The sequence below is a fragment of the Pipistrellus hanaki genome (genome assembly GCF_964339955.1).
Source record: "Pipistrellus hanaki genome assembly, chromosome: 13".
Taxonomy (NCBI): Eukaryota; Metazoa; Chordata; class Mammalia; order Chiroptera; family Vespertilionidae; genus Pipistrellus; species Pipistrellus hanaki.
The window spans coordinates 52,091,524-52,111,304 of NC_140515.1; the positions used below are offsets into that span (position 1 = coordinate 52,091,524).

At 36.5% G+C, this 19,781-nt stretch overlaps 1 protein-coding gene across 2 annotated transcripts in view; it reads left to right on the forward strand.

The window, feature by feature from the left end:
• Positions 1 to 19,781, forward strand: part of OXSR1 (oxidative stress responsive kinase 1) — a 74,079-nt gene that overhangs the window by 33,275 nt on the left and 21,023 nt on the right. For both annotated transcript variants that reach the window (XM_084902822.1, XM_084902823.1), the window contains 7 exons: positions 92 to 233; positions 5,199 to 5,254; positions 12,374 to 12,483; positions 13,472 to 13,573; positions 15,034 to 15,167; positions 18,978 to 19,026; positions 19,671 to 19,736. In XM_084902822.1, the coding sequence (XP_084758948.1) occupies positions 92 to 233; positions 5,199 to 5,254; positions 12,374 to 12,483; positions 13,472 to 13,573; positions 15,034 to 15,167; positions 18,978 to 19,026; positions 19,671 to 19,736 (659 nt within the window). The remainder of the gene's footprint in view (positions 1 to 91; positions 234 to 5,198; positions 5,255 to 12,373; positions 12,484 to 13,471; positions 13,574 to 15,033; positions 15,168 to 18,977; positions 19,027 to 19,670; positions 19,737 to 19,781) is intronic.

Genomic DNA, 19,781 nt, shown 5'->3' on the forward strand with positions numbered 1-19,781 from the left:
TATCAAAAGGTTTACATATAATTTGATTTCAGAATGTCTCCGAATCATTGACTTAGCTAAAATTTTATGGAAAACTGTCCTCTGTCTTCAGGTTCTGTCCTGGACATTATTAAGCACATTGTGGCCAAGGGGGAACACAAGAGTGGCGTGCTGGACGAACCTGCCATCGCCACAATCCTCAAGGAAGTGCTGGAAGGGCTGGAATACCTGCATAAGAACGGACAGATTCACAGGTACCCAAAGGCATTCCCTCATCTTGTGGATAAATGCAGTGGTAGTTGTGCTATGTCATTTCATTGAGGCCATTTCCTGTTCTTTGGCAGAGTTAATCATAATCTGAGTGTTAACATGGTTCTTTGCATTACTAGTTTTAATATATTATGGTTAGGGTTTTAATTACACAGCTAGTATTTTAAAATACAAAAACAGGAAAAATTCCCAATTTCTTATCAGGAGGCAGTCACTACAATCACTGATAACATTTCCGACTATTCCTTCTTAGTCTCTTTCATGTGCTAAAAAATATCTACACTAATAAAAGAGAAAAATGCTAATTAACCGTACCTTTGCTTGCCCACAGCCAATCAGAGCGAGTATGCAAACTAACCCAACAAAGATGGCGGTTAATTTGTATATGCTGAGGGAGGGAGGAGTGATGGCTGAAGACTGCATAGAAGGAAGAGGGAGTGAAAGGGGAAAGCAAGGCAGCTACCAGAGGGAAAGCGAGGGCGGCAGGTGGGGCGGGGCTGCTTGCAGGAATCTTCCTGCAATGGGCCACTAGTTTAAAATAAACCTGTATATATAATTTTGTCTCTTTTTTTGTTTGTTTCTTTTACATCTTGAATATTTTCTTAAATTATTAAAAGCTCTTTGTAAAATAATATTTTTAATTAAAACTTAAAAAATGAAAAAACACTTAAAAAGCTATGTAACACAATAGTAGGGGATTTTATTTTATTTTTATTTATTTATTTATTTATTTTTTAAAGATATTTTATTGATTTTTCACAGAGAGGAAGAGAGAGATAGAGAGTTAGAAACATCGATGAGAGAGAATCATCGATCAGCTGCCTCTTGCACACCCCCTACTGGGGATGTGCCCGCAACCAAGGTACATGCCCTTGCCCGGAATCGAACCCGGGACCTTTCAGTCCGCAGGCCGACGCTCTATCCACTGAGCCAAACCGGTCCCGGCATAGTAGGGGATTTTAATATGCCACTCAGATTAGTGGATAGATCAGCCAGACGACCATAGAAAATTAATAAGGAAATAATGACCGTAAATGTCACATTAGACCAGGTGGACTCAATAGATATTTACGTAACATTTCATCCAACAAACACAGAATACACATTTTACAATTGCATACAGAACATTCTCCAAAATAGATAATTTATTAGGCAGCAAAACAAGCCTTAATAAATTCAATAAAATTGAAATCATATCAAGCATCTTTTCCAGCCATAATGGCATAAAACTAGAAATCAACTACAGGAAGAAAACTGGGAAAAACACAAATATGTGGAGAATAAATAACATGCTATTAAACTAACCAATGGATCAAAGAGGAAATTAAAACAGGAACTAAACTATCTTGAAACAAATGAAAAGAAAAACACCAACTTTTCAAAATTTGTAGCAAAAACAGTTTAAGAGGGAAGTTCATAGCTATCCAGGCTTACCCCAAGAAACAAGAAAAACTCCATAGAGCTCTAACTCTACACCCAAAGGGACTAGAAAAAGAAGAAACAAACTCAAAGTAAACAGAAGGAAAGAAATAGAAATAGTTATGATCAGAGCAGAGATAAATAAAATAGAAATATAAAAAAAGAAAAATCAGTAAAACTAAAGTTGGTTTATTGAAAACATTGGTAAAATTAGCAAATCTTTAACCAAACTCATAAAGAAAAAAAGTAAGGGCCCAAATAAATTAAATTATAAATGAAAGGAATGTTACAACTGACATCTCTGAAATACAAAGAATCATGAGAGAGTAGTACAAACAATGATATGTCAACACATTTGACAGTGTAGAAGAAATGGGCAAATTTCTAGAAGTATATAACCTTCCAAGATTGAATGATGAAGAAATAGAAAATCAGAACAGACCAGTTACTAGTAAGGAGATTTAATCAGTAAAAACCTCTCAGCAAAGCAAAGTCCAGGATCAGATGTCTTCCCTGGAGAAGTCTACCAAATTTTTAAAGAAAAACTAACAATAATCCTTCTCAAACTCTTCCAAAAAAATAGAAGAGGAGGGAACACTTCCAAACTCATTTTAAGGGTTGGCATTTCACTGATACCAAAGCTAGAAAGGACACTAAAAGAAAAAATTTACAGAACATTATCCCTGGTGATTGTGGATGCAAAAATCCTCAACAGAATATTAGTAAACTGAATTGAACAATGTATTAGGATCATATCGTGATCAAGTGAGATTTATTTCAGGGATGCAAGGATGGTCCAACATTTGCAAATCATATATTACATTAACAAAATGAATAACAAAAATCTTATGATTATCTCAATAGATTAAAAAAAAAAAGCATTTGACAAAATTCAACATCCTTACATGATAAAAACTTTCAACAAACTGGGTGTAGTGGTAATGTATTTAACATAATAAAGTCCATATATGACAAACCCACAGCTTATGCCATACTCAACAGTGAGAAGCTGAAAGCTTTTTCTCTAAGATCAGGAATAAGACAATACTGCCCACTCTTACCATTTTTACTAACATTTTATAAACAAGTGTTAAGTTCCTATAGCATCTCATCAACGTTATAATGAAATGATGTTGAATGAAAGGCATTAATACAGGACCTGCTGTAATTGATAATAATATATTGTATTATTGCAGTTTGCTAAGAGAATAGAATTTAAATGTTCTCACATACAAAAAAAAAAAAAGTAAATATGTAAGGTGATAGATGCGTTAAGTTACTCAATGGGGGTGGAATCCTTTCTCAATATGTACTCATATCAAACTGTCACATTTTTGTTATATGCTAAAAATATCTTACAGATTTGTCAGTTATACCTGAATTTTAAAAAATCACCTACTAAATCCTAATCCCTCAACAAACAGACAAGTAAAGGCCCAGAAAACTGACTGGTTGAAGATCATCTACCAAGTTGTAAAACTGAGGTTTTAAGGAGTAATTAGAATATGGAAGGAAAAAAGCAAGTTTTTTATAGATAAGCAAAAAGGTGCTAAGAGTTCTGGATTTCCAAAACCAATCTCAGAATTTTCCTTATTCAGTAACATGGATTTGAAGTAGTTCTAATAATTAAATGAATATGTCAAAGTGAACTCCCCTCCCTCACCCCAGAAAAAGAAATGTTAAATATTTAGTTTAAGATGCCTAAATGTAGTGCGTTTGCCAGCTTTTGTTTTGATTTGTTTCTTCTCTTGCCCTTCTTCAAATTTTCCGTAAACTATGCTGATTGATGAATCATAAAAATGTCATGGGGAGAAACTTGTGTTCTGCATTAATGAGAAAGTCAAGCATGTCTATGATATTTGTAACTTTGGGGCAACGGTGACATGTGAGAAATGGCATTAAGCTGAGAAAAACAGAACTCACCTTCTGGCTATTTTAAGGTGCAAGGAGGACTTAATTGTCAGGGCTGCTGGGTTGCTTGATAGTCTTTGTGGCGAGTAACAACAGTTCTTTCATCAAGGACCATGTTGACGCCAGATATTTAGTTACACATCTTCTTCCTGAAAGGTCAGTTGTCCTCTGTGTTTACAGTGTCCAGTGAGCCCTTCACTGCATGGCGTTCCTCTGCTTTCCCTCCTGCAAGCTGCTCTACAGATTGCACTTGTGGTTTCAAAAGGGAACACGAATTGATTATCTGGTGAATTGCTCAGGAAAGGTGAAAGTTCACTGAAAATGCATGACTGTCTCTTCATTTATGAAAGACAGAAACTTAGAAAACATAATTTAAATAGGTAAAAGTTCAAACAGCACAAAACATATATGACAAAAAACAAGTCTTCTCAATAGCAACTGTGACTAAATTATGTTGATATCATGTACTCTTGACATTACGTGATGAAAATGGCACTTTGCTTCGGTGGTTTTTCTTCCAAGAACTTATAACACTAGTCTAGTCACGAGGGAAACATCCTGGGGTAAATGAGACCCTTATTCCTCAAAATTGTGAAGGTCATCAAAAACAAGGAAAGTTTTGGCGTGATTCAGTGGTTGAGCATTGACCTATGAATCCAGAGGTCACGGTTCTATTCCCAGGCAGGGCACATGCCTGCGTTGTGGGCTCAATCCCCTGTGTAGGGTGTGCCAGAGGCAGCTGATCAATGATTCTCATTATTGATGTTTCTATATCTCTCTTCCTCTCCCTTCCTCTCTAAAATCAATAATAAAAATATATTTAAAACAACAACAAGGAAAGTTAAACTGTCACAGACAAGAGGAGCCTAAGGAGAAATGACAACTAAATGTAATATAGGATACTGGATGGGATCCTGGGACAGAAAAAGGGTACTAGGTAAAAACTAAAAAAATCTGAATAAATGGTAGACTTTAGTTAATAATAACACATCAATATTGGTTCATTAATTGTGCCAAAAGTGTCATACCAATGTAATATGTTAATGGTAAAGGAAATTGAGTATAAGGTGTATGAGAATTCCTCTGTACTATCTTCTCAATTTCTATGTAAATTTAAAACTGTTCTGAATTCTATAATAAGAATGTATTCATGTTTTGCTTGTGCTGCTATAGTTATCAATGAAATAGAGATGTTTGAATAGTTTATATCTGTCTTTATGCTATAATCATAGAAAAATCCCTGTTTTCAACCACATATTGACCATTTAAAAATTTTGACCATATATTAGGTTTTAGGGGGGGAAAAAATCAATGTATTTCACAAAGTAGAATTGGGTGAGGCTCACATTCTTTGGTCACTATTATAATCCCAATTGAACATTCAATCACCTCGGGTTTTAAAACTAAATGTTATTCTATCTAGCTTTCTGTTTACAATGGTTGGATTCTAGTACATGTGACTAAATTTTTAAAAATTTTACTATTGGCCTTAATAACCTTTAATGCAAAATAAAGCACTTCAATAGCTATGTTGTATGAATATAGTGAACAATTTCTTAAAGTATGTGACTCTAAAGAATACGTGTTATTTTAATATGTAACTTTTGTTTTTCTTAAAGAGATGTGAAAGCTGGGAATATTCTTCTTGGAGAAGATGGCTCAGTACAGATTGCAGGTAATGATTAGTATTTCTTTTATTTCGATTTAATGGTCAGTAGAACCACATTACCCATCTTTACATTTCTTAGTCAATTTGCTCTTCTCTTCCCTGGATCATTTCTAGTCAAGCATTCTATATTGGCACATCCCTGCTGACTCTCAAGATATTCTTCACTTCTCAGTATTCATTTTCAATCTTAGATATTTTTCTGACTACTACTCATCACCTCCTAGATATCCACTTCTAATCCCCCATTAGGGTCTTTTTCTCTGGTTTCTAATAGCATTCTGTACTGTTTTTTTAAAGGAGAAGTAGTCAAGAAACCTCATTATGTTTAAGAATAAATATGCTATAGAAAGGTGATAATAGAGCTGCTTCTATACTGGGGGACATGGGGTATTTGCCAATTAGGAAGCGTCAGTGGATAGGTGGAAGTGCGCTTTTGGGAGACTCAGAGCTGAAGAGTTGGTGTCCAGGGTCTGCCAAAGGTGGCTATCCTGGTGAAGTAACCCATGCTTCAGGCCGAGACTCCAGAATGGTGGAACCACGGGCTTGTTGATTTCTCAGATTATCTGAGAAAACTCGGCTTAGTCCAGGTACACTGCTGCAAAAGTCGTTTGGCAGGAGGAAGATAATCACTTAAAACGTAGTTCTTTCTTCAGCATTAAAAGGTAACTTAGGCACACATTTTCATGTCCTAAGGTAAGGGAGTATTTTAACCAAGCCACATAATGTTCTAATATAAAGGAAAAATTGATAAATTTGACTCTTAAAATTTAGCAACCTTTATTCATCAAAAGAGGAACCAACAGTGTATCACCATGAATAATTAAAAGCAAACCATAGAATATAGAGAAGATATTTCCAGCATGAATACTGATAAAGGGCTCATTAAGAAAAAAATCTGATTAGAAAATAGACATAAGGCTTCTCAAATGAAGACATTAAAACATAAGTATAAAAGGTGTTCAACCTCACTAGTAATCAGTAAAAGCAAAGTAGAATATCATTGGGGTACCATGTCATACTGACTCAGTTGGCTTACACATCTAATAATACCAGTTGTTAGTTGGGATGTAAAGCAAGGGGAAAAAAATCTCATACTCTGATCGTGAGAGTATAAATTAAGTTAAAGATATTCGTATCCTAAAACTTTGGCTTTTAGATGGCGTGGCCTAGAGAAACTCATGCTTATGTGTGCCGTGGTGCTCATAATCATTGAGAAAGTTTAAAACAGTCCCCAGCCCTTCATTAATATACTGGATAAATAACTTGTAATTTATACATTAGAATACTGTCTAGTTGAAATTGAATAGAATTACAACTACATACAAAAACATTAATAAATTATAAAGATACAGGATGAAATAAGCCAGTCAAATTAGATTACAGGGGCCCACAAAAGTAGGTTTACAGTTTGTATAAAGAATGTGATTCCATTATATAAGTTCAACATCAGGGACATTTTGCTTAGAGAAGCAAAATGAGCTGGAAAAAAATAAATAAAGGAGAGGATTGCGATAAAATAGTGAATAGAATTATTACTAGGAATCTGTCTTCCCACCTAGATAGCAATTGAACTGGCAGAATCTGATGTACAGCAGGGTTCTTAAATAACATTTTGTCCGTCATTTCATTATAATATAGATGAGATGCGGTAAGAACCTAACTCTTTTTTTATATCAGTTAGCTTATGGTAAAATTGGCTTCATTATACATTGTTTTACTTCAAGTCACAGAACCTATTGATGCTGTTAAGTGAGGACTTACTGTAACTGTTTTTGGAATTTTGTGATCATTAAAGGCTTGAAAATTCCAGGGAAGGTCTTAGATTGCCAATTGTGCTTAATTTGGTTAATTTCAGAGCCAAATTTCTCACCCATCAGCCACTGTATGCAGCTGTGCATGTTTTGGAATGGTTTGCACACAACTTGCGGGAATCATAGTGGACAAAAATTATCTGTTCTCCAAATATCGTGCATCTGTGTTCTGATCAGTAATTGCTGCTTCAGATCTCAAAGGTGCAGGCAAAAAGGCAAAAAGCCATTATGATTGTCCCCACCCCCCACCCTCATCCCAGCCTCACCCCCGGTGATTTCCAGGCAACTTAATAGGGCAGCACCCTTTTCCTTCCCTTCATTTTTCTCGTCTTTCTCCTTTTGGAGCCAGACATTAAAGACTAGGACATTAAAAAATCCCCTACATTTTCAGGGAAAATTGGAAAGTGACTGCACATGCCAAGGGAAAAGTGCAGAAAAGATCTGAGAAGACCTTTTAAGTTTACATCTCAGGCTGATAATTGACACAGACACAGTCTACAACAAACAAAACATTTACAAAAAAAATAGCAAACCCTGGAAATGGGGTAGAATCTGATCTCCACAGTTGCCATATTATTAGATTTAAATCTTCGGTTTTCAACAACAACAAAATTACAAGGCATTTAATGAAACTGCAAAGTGTGATGTATTCAAAGGAAATATATAAATCAACAGAAACTGTCAGTGAAAAAGACCCGAAGGCAGATTTGCTATAAAAGATTTTAAAACAGCTATCTTAAAGATGCTCAAAGAAGTAATGGATGCTGCACAGAAGCCAAAGAGAACAATGTCTGAACAAAATGGAACTATTAATAGAGAAAGCCTAAAAGAAATAATGGAACAAAAGTACAATAACTTGTACTGTGACATGAAAAATTCACTGGAAGATTCACTTGCAGAATTGAGTTGGCAGAAGAAAGAATTGGTGATCTTGGAGATAGAGAAATGAAAATTAGCAATAGGATGAATAGAAAGAAAGGGCTGAAGAAAGGTGGACATAGCTGAGGGGGTAATTAGACACCAGTAAGTGGACCAACATTCACATGTGTGAAGTCCAGAAAGAGAAGAGAGAAAAGAGCAGAGAGAGTATTTAATGAAATAATGGCTGAAAACTCCCCAAATTTGATGAAAGACGTGAATATAAACATCTAAGAAGCTCAATGTCCACCAAGTATGAAAAACCCTAAGAGACACATTATAATCAAATTTATGAAAGCCAGAGACAAGAATCTTGAGAACAGCAAGAAAGAAATGACTTGTCATAAGGGATACTGAATAATGTTGTCAGCAGATTTCTTATGAGGAACTTTGGAGGCCAGAAAGCAGTAGGGCGATATATTCAAGTGCTAAAAGAAAGAATTGTCAACCAAGAATCCGTTATCTGATAAAACTTCATCAAAAGTGAGGGATAAATTAAGACATTCCCAGATAAATAAGAGCTGAGGAATATGTTTCCACTTGGCTTGCCCTGTAAGAAATGCTCAAGGGAGCCTGCAAAGTGAAATGAAAGGATGCTAAACAATAACTCCAAGCAGTCTGAGGAAATAAAGATCTCTCTCAGTAAAGGTAAATACTTGGGCAAGTATAAAAGCTGTTATTATAAGTATTATTGCAACAATGGTTTGTAGCTCTACTTCTTGTGTTTTTTACATGATTTAAGAAACTAATACACTATTGAAAACAGTTATTGGTCTAAAAGTTGGTATTACAGTAACATTAGTTTATAATTCCGTCTTGTCTACATAATTTAAGAGACTAATGCATTTAAAAGAATTGTTCATTTATGGTTTTGAACACACACTGTATTAAGATGTGCTTTTGTAACAATAATAAAAAAGGGTGGGGACAGGGCTATACAGGAAAAGAGTTTTTCTGTCTTGAAGGTAAGTTGGTATAAATTCAAATTAGAGTATTATAATTTTAGAATGGCAAGTCTAACCCCTGTGGTAGCCACAAAGAAAATAGCTGTAGAATATAGACATAAACCAACTAAACACAAAAGTAATGTAGGAAATGAGGGAAAAATCTATTAGACATAAAGAAAATAAGTAATACAATGGCAGAAGTCTAATTTCAGTAACTATTTTAAATGTAAATGGGTTAGCTCTCCAGTCAAGACAGAGATTGGCAAAGTGGATAAAAACACATGATCCGGTTATATACTGTTTTTATAGGTTTTCTCACTATCCTGATGTAGAGCATTTTTATGAAATCTTTCATAAGCCAAAATGGCTTAAAGCAAAGACTATCCCTTGCTTTCAAAAACGTTAACTTTAGCCACTTGCTGTCACCAAAAGCCTACATTGGTATAACGGCTTTTTTTTGTAAAAAGTGAAAACCCTCTTTCTTCTAGTTAGTGAAAACAGGTACTCAATGTAGTCTTTCGTATTATGCAAACTAGAAAGTGGTGATACCTATATTGTTAAAATGTCAGTACCACCCAAAGTGATCTACAGATCCAGTGTAATCACTATCAAAATCCCAATGATTTTTCCTTTTTTTTGTAGAAATAGAAAAACCTATCCTAAATTTGTATGGAATCTCAAGTAACCTCAAGCAAAACAATCTTGAAAAAGAATGAACAAAGCTGGAACAATGACATTTCCTGTTTTTAAGACTTACTTCAAAAGACAGTAATAAAAGTAGTACATTATTACTACTTTTATTACTGTCCTGGCCCGTATGACTCAGTGTTTGAGCCTTGACCTGTGAACTAGAGAATCCCAGTTAGGGCACATGCCCAGGTTGCTGGCTCAATCTCCAATAAGGGGAGTATTGGAGGCAACCAAAGATTCTCTCTCATCGTTGATGTTTCTATCTCTTTCTCCCTCTTCCTTTATGAAATCATTTAAGACATACGTATTTTAAAAAAATAGTATGTTATGGGCATAAAGATGTTGGAGACAGATGAAATAGGAAAGAGTCCAGAAATAAACTCTCACATACAGAGTGTGGCAAAAAGAGGTTTATGGTTGGTTGTATGGAAAAATACATTCATGTATAATAATAAAAGGGTAATATGCTAATTAGACTGGACGTCATTCCGGATATCTTTCTGGGCGAAGTCCGGGTGCCAGGTGCCTGCCTGTGGCTAGAGTGAAGCCAGGGTCCCTGGCGGCGGCTGGAGGGAAGCCTGAATCCTGAGTGCCAGAGGGAAGCTGGTCCCAGCAGCTGGGGAAAGGAAGGCCTACTCTTGCATGAATCTTGTGCATTGGGTCTCTAGTTTAGGGGTGTCGAACTCAATCAGAGAAGGGGCCAAAATCTAAAATCCAGCCTAAATCGCGGGCCGAATGGTTTACTGAACAGTCATAAACTGACAATGTCATAAACTGACAGCGGAGTGCAGTGATGACAGCGTGGTGCGGGCCACATTGCAAGGCCTGGCGGGCTGGATTTGGCCCGCGGGCCTTGTGTTTGACACATGTGCTCTAGTTAATAAATAATAGTGCAAGGATAAATTGTATTTCCCACACTCACAACTGTAAGTCTACTTTTGCCCACCCTGTTTATGGTTAAATTATTTTGACAAAGGTACCAAGTCTATTCAAGGACAAATGGTGATGAGAAAACTGCATATTCCATGAAAAAGAATGAAGTTGGGCCCTTATCTAACACCATATACAAAAATTAACTCAAAATGGATCTAAGATTGAAACGTAAAACCTACACAATAACATTCTAAGAAGAAAACATAGAAAAAAAGTTTTATGACATTAGATTTGGCAGTGATTTCTTAGATATGATGCCAAAGTCATGGCTTAACAGAAGAAAAAGTAGACAAATTGGCCTTTATGAAAATTAAAAATTTTGTGCATAGACACTTCCTACCAAAAGAGTAAAAAGGCAACCCATTAAACGGGAGAAAAGATTTGCAAGTCATACACCTGATAAGAGACTAATAATATCCAGAATTTACAGAAACCTCTTAAAACTTAACATCAAAAAGAACAAGGTGTTTAAAAACGAACTTGAATAGACATTTCTCCAAAGAAGATAAACACGGGGCCAGTAAGCACACGAAAAGCTGCTCAGCATCACTAATCATCAGGGAAAAGCACATCAAAACTACGAGGAAATAATACCTCATATCCACCAGGATTGACTGTCAAAAGAAAATCCCCAAACCCAGAAAATACAAGGATGTGGAGACACTGGAATCCTTGTTCACTGTTGGTGGAAATGCAAAACGGTACCGCTGCTGTGGAAAACAGTATGGCATTTCCTGAAACATTTAAAATGTATAGTACTGAAAGCAAGGACTCAAAACGGATATTCGTACACCCATTTTTATAGCAGCATTACTCAGAGTGGCTAAATCATGGAAGCAAACCAAGTGTCCCATCAATGAAATAATCAACACACAAAATCTGGTATATACATACAATGGAATATTATTTATTTTATAAAGGGAGGATATTCTGATATCCTACAACATGGATGTATCTTGAGGACATTACGCTAAGTGAAATAAGCCCGTTATAAACAGAGATATGCTGTAATAATTGTACATTTCTCTGCTTATAACTGGCATAAGAAAGTAGAATGCTGATTGCCAGTACTGTGTGGAGAGGGCAGTGGGGAATTATTGTTTAACTAGAGGCCCAGTGCATGAAATTCATACAAGAGTGGGCCTTCCTTCCCCCGGCTGCTGGCACTGGCTTCCTTCTGGCACCTGGGACTCGGGCTTCCCTCCAGCCACAGACAGGCATACAGGACCTGGGCTGGAATGATGTCCAGTCTAATTAGCATATTACCCTTTTATTATAGATAGACTAGAGGCCCGGTGCACGAAATTTGTGCAGTGGGCTCAGCCCTCGCAGCCCTCACAGCTCCAGCTTTGTCCAGAGGTCCTGCTGCTTCAGGTTTAATTAGCATATTACGTTTTTATTATTATAGATGAGTATGCAGTTTCAGTTTGGGATGATGAAGTGAAAACAATAGAGTGGAGCAAGGAGGGAAATCTAAGATTATGATGATGTGTCGAGGAGGAGAGGAATGGAGCAAAGTTCCTGTTAAACTGTGTTTAATTTGGCCAGAAGTTCCACCGACGCTGAGCTTACTCTCTAGTTGGCCCATGTCTGCTGGGATGCATACTTTTTGCTTCTTGTGTAGTAATGCCCATGCCCTGGCCTTTGTTTTTCTCTACTTGAATAAAACTTGCTTTATTCTCACAAGCACAGAAAAAGTTCAGCAAGAAGAACAGAAGATGTCATGCGGTTTTCGTATAAAACTATAACTACATTACGTTATTTTCCTATTCATTCATGTTACTTACCGTACTTTTAATACCTTGCTGTTATTTTCTCTGTTTCAGACTTTGGTGTTAGTGCTTTTTTAGCAACTGGTGGTGATATTACTCGAAATAAAGTGAGAAAGACCTTTGTTGGAACCCCTTGCTGGATGGCACCTGAAGTTATGGAACAGGTACTGTGTGTTTTAAAATGGTTTAGGGTTTTGTTATGGAATTGAAAAACACTGAGTCATGTTTGCTTCTGTTGGGAAATACACAGATCTGTTCCTTGGTTAAGACTTTTGTCCTCCCTTAAAAACCCCAAAAAGAAACTAGAACTTTACGAAGGACATATGCAACTAGGATTTATACTAAAGACAACCTAAGGAATAATACCTGTATAATGAAGATTGGTTTAGTAATATTTTTCTTAATACAAATTAAATGACCTAATCTTTTAAAAATATATATATTTATATTGATGTCAGAGAGAGAAAGAGAAAAACATCAGTGATGAGAATCATCAATTGGCTGCCTCCTGCACATCCTGTAACAGGAATTGAATCCTGACCTCCTGATTCATAGGTCAACACTCAACCACTGAGCAACACTGACCAGGCATTATGACCAATTTTATATTTTTAACCAGGCATTATGACCAGGTGTTTTTCATATGGAATTTATTAAACTTGCTTTTGTTTACTTACATAATATTTCTTTAAGTGAATGTACCATATTTAACGATTTCCCATTGTTGGTGAACATTCATTCAGTTTGCTTTTGTTTTTTCCTATTCCCAAGTATATTTAGCTTTTGCCTACTTTAGATTATATGATTGGTTTAAAGCTTATGAACACTTCCATATTTCTTGACACATGTTGGAAGCTACTTTTTTTTTTTTAATATATTTTATTGATTTTTTTACAGAGAGGAAGGGAGAGAGATAGAGAGCTAGAAATGTCGATGAGAGAGAAACATCGACCAGTTGCCTCTTGCACACCCCCTACCGGGGATGTGCCCGCAACCTAGGTACATGCCCTTGACCGGAATCGAACCCGAGACCTTTCAGTCCCCAGACTGACACTCTACCACTGAGCCAAACCGGTTTCGGCTGGAAGCTACTTTTTTAAAGTGCTTTGAGGCTGGTAAAGGTGATCATGTACATCTTTCTATTTTCTGCAGGTCCGAGGGTATGATTTCAAAGCTGATATCTGGAGTTTTGGGATCACAGCGATTGAACTGGCCACAGGGGCTGCTCCTTATCATAAGTATCCGCCAATGAAGGTGAGGCTTATACCCCAAGTACTACCCCAGCTTCTGTACCAGTTCCTTTTTAGAACCTTTCTTCATTTGATGTTTTTACTCATGGAGTTCTGCCTGCATTACTTCTAACTCCTGTAGCAGTTAAGATCTGTAATAGATTTTTGGTGGTTAGTATTGAATGACTGTACCTTGTAGCGATCCTCTTTATATGATGACTGTCCGTCTCCTGATGCTAACTGGTTTGAGATTAGGGTCTGATGCCTCTCATTTTAGTGTGGGTTCCTTACAGACACCTTTAATGGGGATGAACAGCCTTACTGGGGATGGTGATCGATTCTACTTCATAAGGTTGCTGGAAAGGTTATGAATTAATAGTAATTATAGCTGACATTCATTGAGCACTTATTTTGCCAGGCACTGATTTAAGTGCTTTTTATATCTTAAGTAAGATAATCCATGCAAAGTGGTCATGTGCCGTACATATGTATTATTTTTAATATTGAATAAAAGTTTGCTTAGGACACTAAGCAGTTTTTATTAAAAGGCCTATTATTTCCTGATGGTAGTAGTTACCTAAAATGTAGTTATTAATCCTGTCCCCAACATTAGTAACAAAATGGGTGTTTTGTGTTTAAGATGGTGCTACCAGCCAAAACCAGTTTGGCTCAGTGGATAGAGCATCAGCCCGAGGACTGAAGGGTCTCAGGTGTTCAATTCCAGTCAAGGGCATGTACCTTGGTTGCAGGCACATCCCCAATAGGGGGCGTGCAGGAGGCAGCTGATGGATGTTTCTCTCATCGATGTTTCTAACTCTATCTCTCTCCCTTCCTCTCTGAAAAAAAATCAATTAAAAAAAAAAAGAGAAAAAAAATCACCCAAGTCCCATCATATAAAATGACTTTCATTGCATCTCTGTGCATTAAGCTAGTATGTTGCCATGAAAGTCCAAGAACGAACAGATGGACAGGATAGGCAAGTTTGTCAGTTGCTGTGGGAAGGTAGGAACAACGAGAACTAAAAAAAGGCTCCAGCTTTGTTACCTAGGACATCATTAATGATTTCAAGGATAGAACTATCTGAAGAGTTCTGGGAAGAGAAGGCCAGATTACAAGGCGTCAAGTTGAAAGAGAGCCATGAATAGGTAAAGTCAGCAAGTTCACACTCTGAATTTTGCTATGGTTTTAATTTTTTTAAAGGTAGTTTGGCAGAATAGGAGTGGGGACAGAAGACATGAAGAAAGGAGTCTAATCAAAGGACATACAGTGTGCCTGACTATCCTATAGCCAACTTCCTATAGGATATTGTTTATGTGGATAACTCTGGATTCTGAACAACTGGTATAAGTTCTGGATTCTGAACTTTCAGAAAATAATATCTGCTCGTATGTTGGGGGTTGTCCATGTTAAAATGTCGTGGCCACAGTATTTAATTTTACTTTACTGAGTCTTTAGAAGTTTTTATTATATTGAAAATTCTTACAGGTTTTGATGCTGACACTGCAGAATGATCCTCCTTCTTTGGAAACTGGTGTTCAAGATAAAGAAATGCTGAAAAAATATGGAAAATCATTTAGAAAAATGATTTCGTTGTGCCTTCAAAAAGATCCAGAAAAAAGGTAAATATCAGATAAGGCTTACTTCTCTCTTCATCTAATATGTTACAGAGAACTATTTGTGCATATGAAAGAGAGATGAACTTTTAGAGTAGGGGTGTCGAACTCAATCAGAGAAGGGGCCAAAATCTAAAATCCAGCCTAAATCGCCGGCCGAATGGTTTACTGAACAGTCATAAACTGACAATGTCATAAACTGACAGCGGAGTGCAGTGATGACAGCGCGGTGCGGGCCACATTGCAAGGCCTGGCGGGCTGGATTTGGCCCGCGGGCCTTGTGTTTGACACATGTGTTTTAGAGGATAGAATGAGAAGGTTCAGAGTATGTGGATGTAACAGACACATACATACATACACATATATACTAGATGTACCGGTTAATAATGCGGATTTTTTTCAATAGATGGAGTTACACATATATTGATATATATGCGATTTGATATGTATGCTCTTTTGTTGTATTGACAACAAGCTTCAAAACTTCTTATGTCAAATTTGCTGAAGGTGTTAACATCATAGATATTTTTACACTTAAAAACGTAGAATTTTGTGCCAAAAAAAGGGCATTTGCAGGAAGTTATAATTCATTATTTTGAAGAAAAGTTCTGCTGAATACTTTGGAAAGCTTACGGTGAACATACTCTATCTCAAGATACTTGTGAAAGCTGGTTTAATGCTTTAAAAGTGATGATTTCTATGTGAAAGACAAAGAACATCCAGGTCAACCGAAAAAGTTTGAAGACCAACAATTAAAAGCATTATTGGATGAAGATGCATGTCAGACTCAAAAACAACTTGCAGAAATATTAAACGTTGCTCAACAAACAATTTCCAAATGTATACAAGCAATGGGAAAATTTTTAAAGGGAGGAAAATGGGTGCCATTTTCATCAACTGAACAAAAGACAAATGGGAAATCGAAAAGTCATCAGTAAAACATTGCTTCAGTGGCACAAAAGAAAGTCTTTTGCGTCGAATTGTGACTGGTGATGAAAAGTGGACTTATTTTGAGAATTCTCAAATGCACAAAATCATGGGTTTAACCAGGTCAACCATCAACATCAACTGCAATGCCAAATCGCTTCTGAAAGAAGACAATGCTCTGCATTTGGTGGGACCAGGAAGGTGTGGTGTAGTATGAGCTTCTAAAACCAGGTGAAACCGTTAATACTGATCACTACCGACAACAAATAATCAATTTGAACCACACTTTGATCCTGAAACGATAAGAATGTTCCAGAAGATACAGCAAAGTAATTTTGCTTCATGATGACACACCATCACACACTTCAAAACCACTTAAAGACACGTTAAAAGACCTTGCCTGGGAAGTATTAACCTACCCGCTGTATTCACCAGACCTTGCTCCTTCAGATTGAAAATTGGGTCTCTGAATGGTTTGCCTCAAAACAAGTGAAGTTCTATTGGGATGGTATCCACAAATTACCTGAAAGATGGGGCAATATGTAGCTAGCGATGGACATTACTTTGAATAAAGCACTTTTAATGTTTCTCGAAATTATCGTGTTTTCTTTGATTACAAAATCAGTTATTATTAACTGGTACATCTAGTATGTATACACATTTACATATATGTACCTATGGGCTTTACAGGGAAGGATTAGAAAATGTGGGAGATACGATATTCAAGGAAATAATAGCTGAAAATATTCTAGAATTGATATACCTATATCCTCAGGTTAAAGACCATCTCCCAAAATTCCAAGCAGCATTCCCCTTTTCCACTTGGACACATGGTCATAAAACCACAGGACACAAAGGCAAATAGAAACTCTTATTTAACTGCACACTGAGAGAACAGATTACCTACTGGGGAATGGCCAGTAGACCACTAGCCACTTCCCCAATAATAACAGTTGAGGCCAGAATATACTGGCATAATGCTGAGAGAAAATATCCCAGAATTCTCCAACTAATCAAATTAACGTTCAAGAATTAAGCATAGAATTAAGATATTTTCCAGACAAAGATTACGTTTTCCAGTCATGTTTTAGCACTTAAAGAACTCTTATAAATTGTATTTAGAAAGAAGGGAATGATCCTAGGAGAAAGGAATGAATTATAAGAAGCAATATTGTGCCAACAAACTATTGAAAATATTGAAAACTTGACTGAGTGAAAAAATAGGGATGGTAATGACTGTGGTCAGTGTGCATTTATTCTGTCCGTTACTCTGTAGAAATCCTTTGAGGCCCTGGTTCTCAAGCTTGAGTGCACATGGGTATCGCCTGGAGAATTTGAACAACTAATGATCCCTGGGTTTGCCCCACTGGTTCCCCTCTAATTGGTGTGGGGTGCAGCCTGGGCATCAGGATTTTTTCTCAGCTCCCAGATATAATGCATGGCAACATTTAAGAACCACTGTTTTCAGGGAGTTGACCCCGTGATCCTGAACCTTAGAGAAGTGGTTTGCTCAGGATTACATGGTTGGTGTGTGGTGTAATCAGAACCAGGCTCTTACGTATAGTATTGCTTGTTCTTTATTCTCAATCATACTCAGTTAAACATTTGTAAAGTTGGTAATGATGCCTTTACTCAAATGAAGGAAGTAAGACTCTGCACAGTTGAGTAAAATTGAGTTTAGGTTGAATGTGGGGAATATCTATTAAATGTAGAGTATTTTTAAGGGAAATGGTGAAATCTATTTTTAATATAAGAGAGGGATATGCTAATTATCTGTTACACCCTGAGGAGTAACGGCCGGATCACGGATCTGCAGGAGGGTGTGGCAGTGAAGTACCAGCGGGCAGTGGAAAGCTACAGGAAGGGCAGGGCAGCAAGCGGGAGGCAGAGAGCTCCAAGAGGGGGCTGGGCAGTTGGCAGAGACCTGCTGGTGCATGGATTCATGCACAGAGATACTAGTTTTTAATATGTAGCTACCAGTTGAAGGCTAGCAGGCAGCCACATAGCAAGAAGCAGAGGACTTTGTGAGTTTACATGTATTTTTTTTTCTTTCAAAAATATTTATTTTGATTGTTGACACTATTACAGATGTCCCCATTTCTTCCTACTTTGCCCAGCACCGCCCTGCCCCCCAGCCCCATGGCTATCACACACTGCTGTCGGTGTCTAGATATATTTTTATGCCTCATTAAAGTAAACATTTCTATCCTACTTCTTGGGAAATAATATTAAATAGCAAATGTATTGGAAGCCACTGAGAAATCATGCTTCCAAAAAGAAATTTCACCTAATAACTTAGTCAAAGAACCTAAAATAATTATTATCAGGACATTTCTCTATGATTTTTTATTCTACTCAATGTCTTATACCGAGTTTATCTTACTTTTTTTTTTTTTTTTTAAAGCAGGTTAAGGAAAGTGGAGTATACTGATTTTTATCTTACTGCTTTAGAAATTACCGTATTTTTCGGACCATAAGACGCACTTTTTCCCCCCCAGAAGTGGGGGAAAAAGTCCCTGCGTCTTATGGTCCAAATATAGCCTATACATATATTGTAAAAAAAAAGTTTTTTTACTTGCCCAGCTCTGTGTGGTCTCTGTGTGCTTGCCCCGCTCTAAAATGGTTCTAAATGCTGCTGTTTACTTTACAGGGTTGATTACATGTATTTATGACTGTGATGTTGGGTTTTAATGCACATAAAATATTTTAGGACACTATTTGTTTCAGAATCTTTTTTTCTTCATTTCCCTTCTCTAAAAACTGGTGTGTCTTATGGTCCTGTGCGTCTTATGGTCCGAAAAATACGGTATTTTCTTAGTTTTGAAGATAAAAGCCCACATTATATTTGAATTAACTATAAAAACTTTTTTTCTTTCTTTCTGGTTTTAGACCAACAGCAGCAGAATTGTTGAGGAACAAATTTTTCCAAAAAGCAAAGGTAGGAATTTCTAACTTCTGATTTTTGTGTTCATTTTTATCTTCCTCAGTTACCTATAGTAGGTTTACTGCTCGGAAGCTGTACTATGTTAATATGATCATGTTTAGAAGAATGGTAGTAGTAGATCAAATAATTGCAGAGGGTGCCATTTATACAGTCTTTGGTAATTAAGGTACATGATTTAGAATAAGTTAATTTATTTTTCATATAAATTAATTTAAATGTCAATAGATTAAACTTATAGCAGGAACAATGAATGTTAAATTTTGCCATTATAATCTATGAAAAATACTGAATTCTCATTTCAAGGTTTATTACTAAATTACTAAACATCTTGTTTCCTAAAGATGTCTGATAAGTGGGATGTTACTGTAGTTGGAAATATGGGACCATGATCCCAAAGGACATATGGTATAAAGCAAACTTTTCATAGATAATGGTTCCTAACACTACACTAAAGCTGTCTCAGTTTATAAACCCATGCTAGCAATATCCTAAAGGAGCTTCAGAATTAAAAAATGGAAGCGTTTCTTGAACTTCTTTATAAAACAGTTAATTTGTCACAATTTAATTTCTTTGTTAATAAGAGCTTCTTTGTCAATAAAAACTTGTTAGAAGAAAAAATACTTATTTTTCCTCTCCAGAATAAAGAATTTCTTCAAGAAAAATTACTGCAGAGAGCGCCAACCATTTCTGAAAGAGCTAAAAAGGTGGGTATTTAACTTGGTTTTCCTGGGAAATTGCTTTGAGTAAAT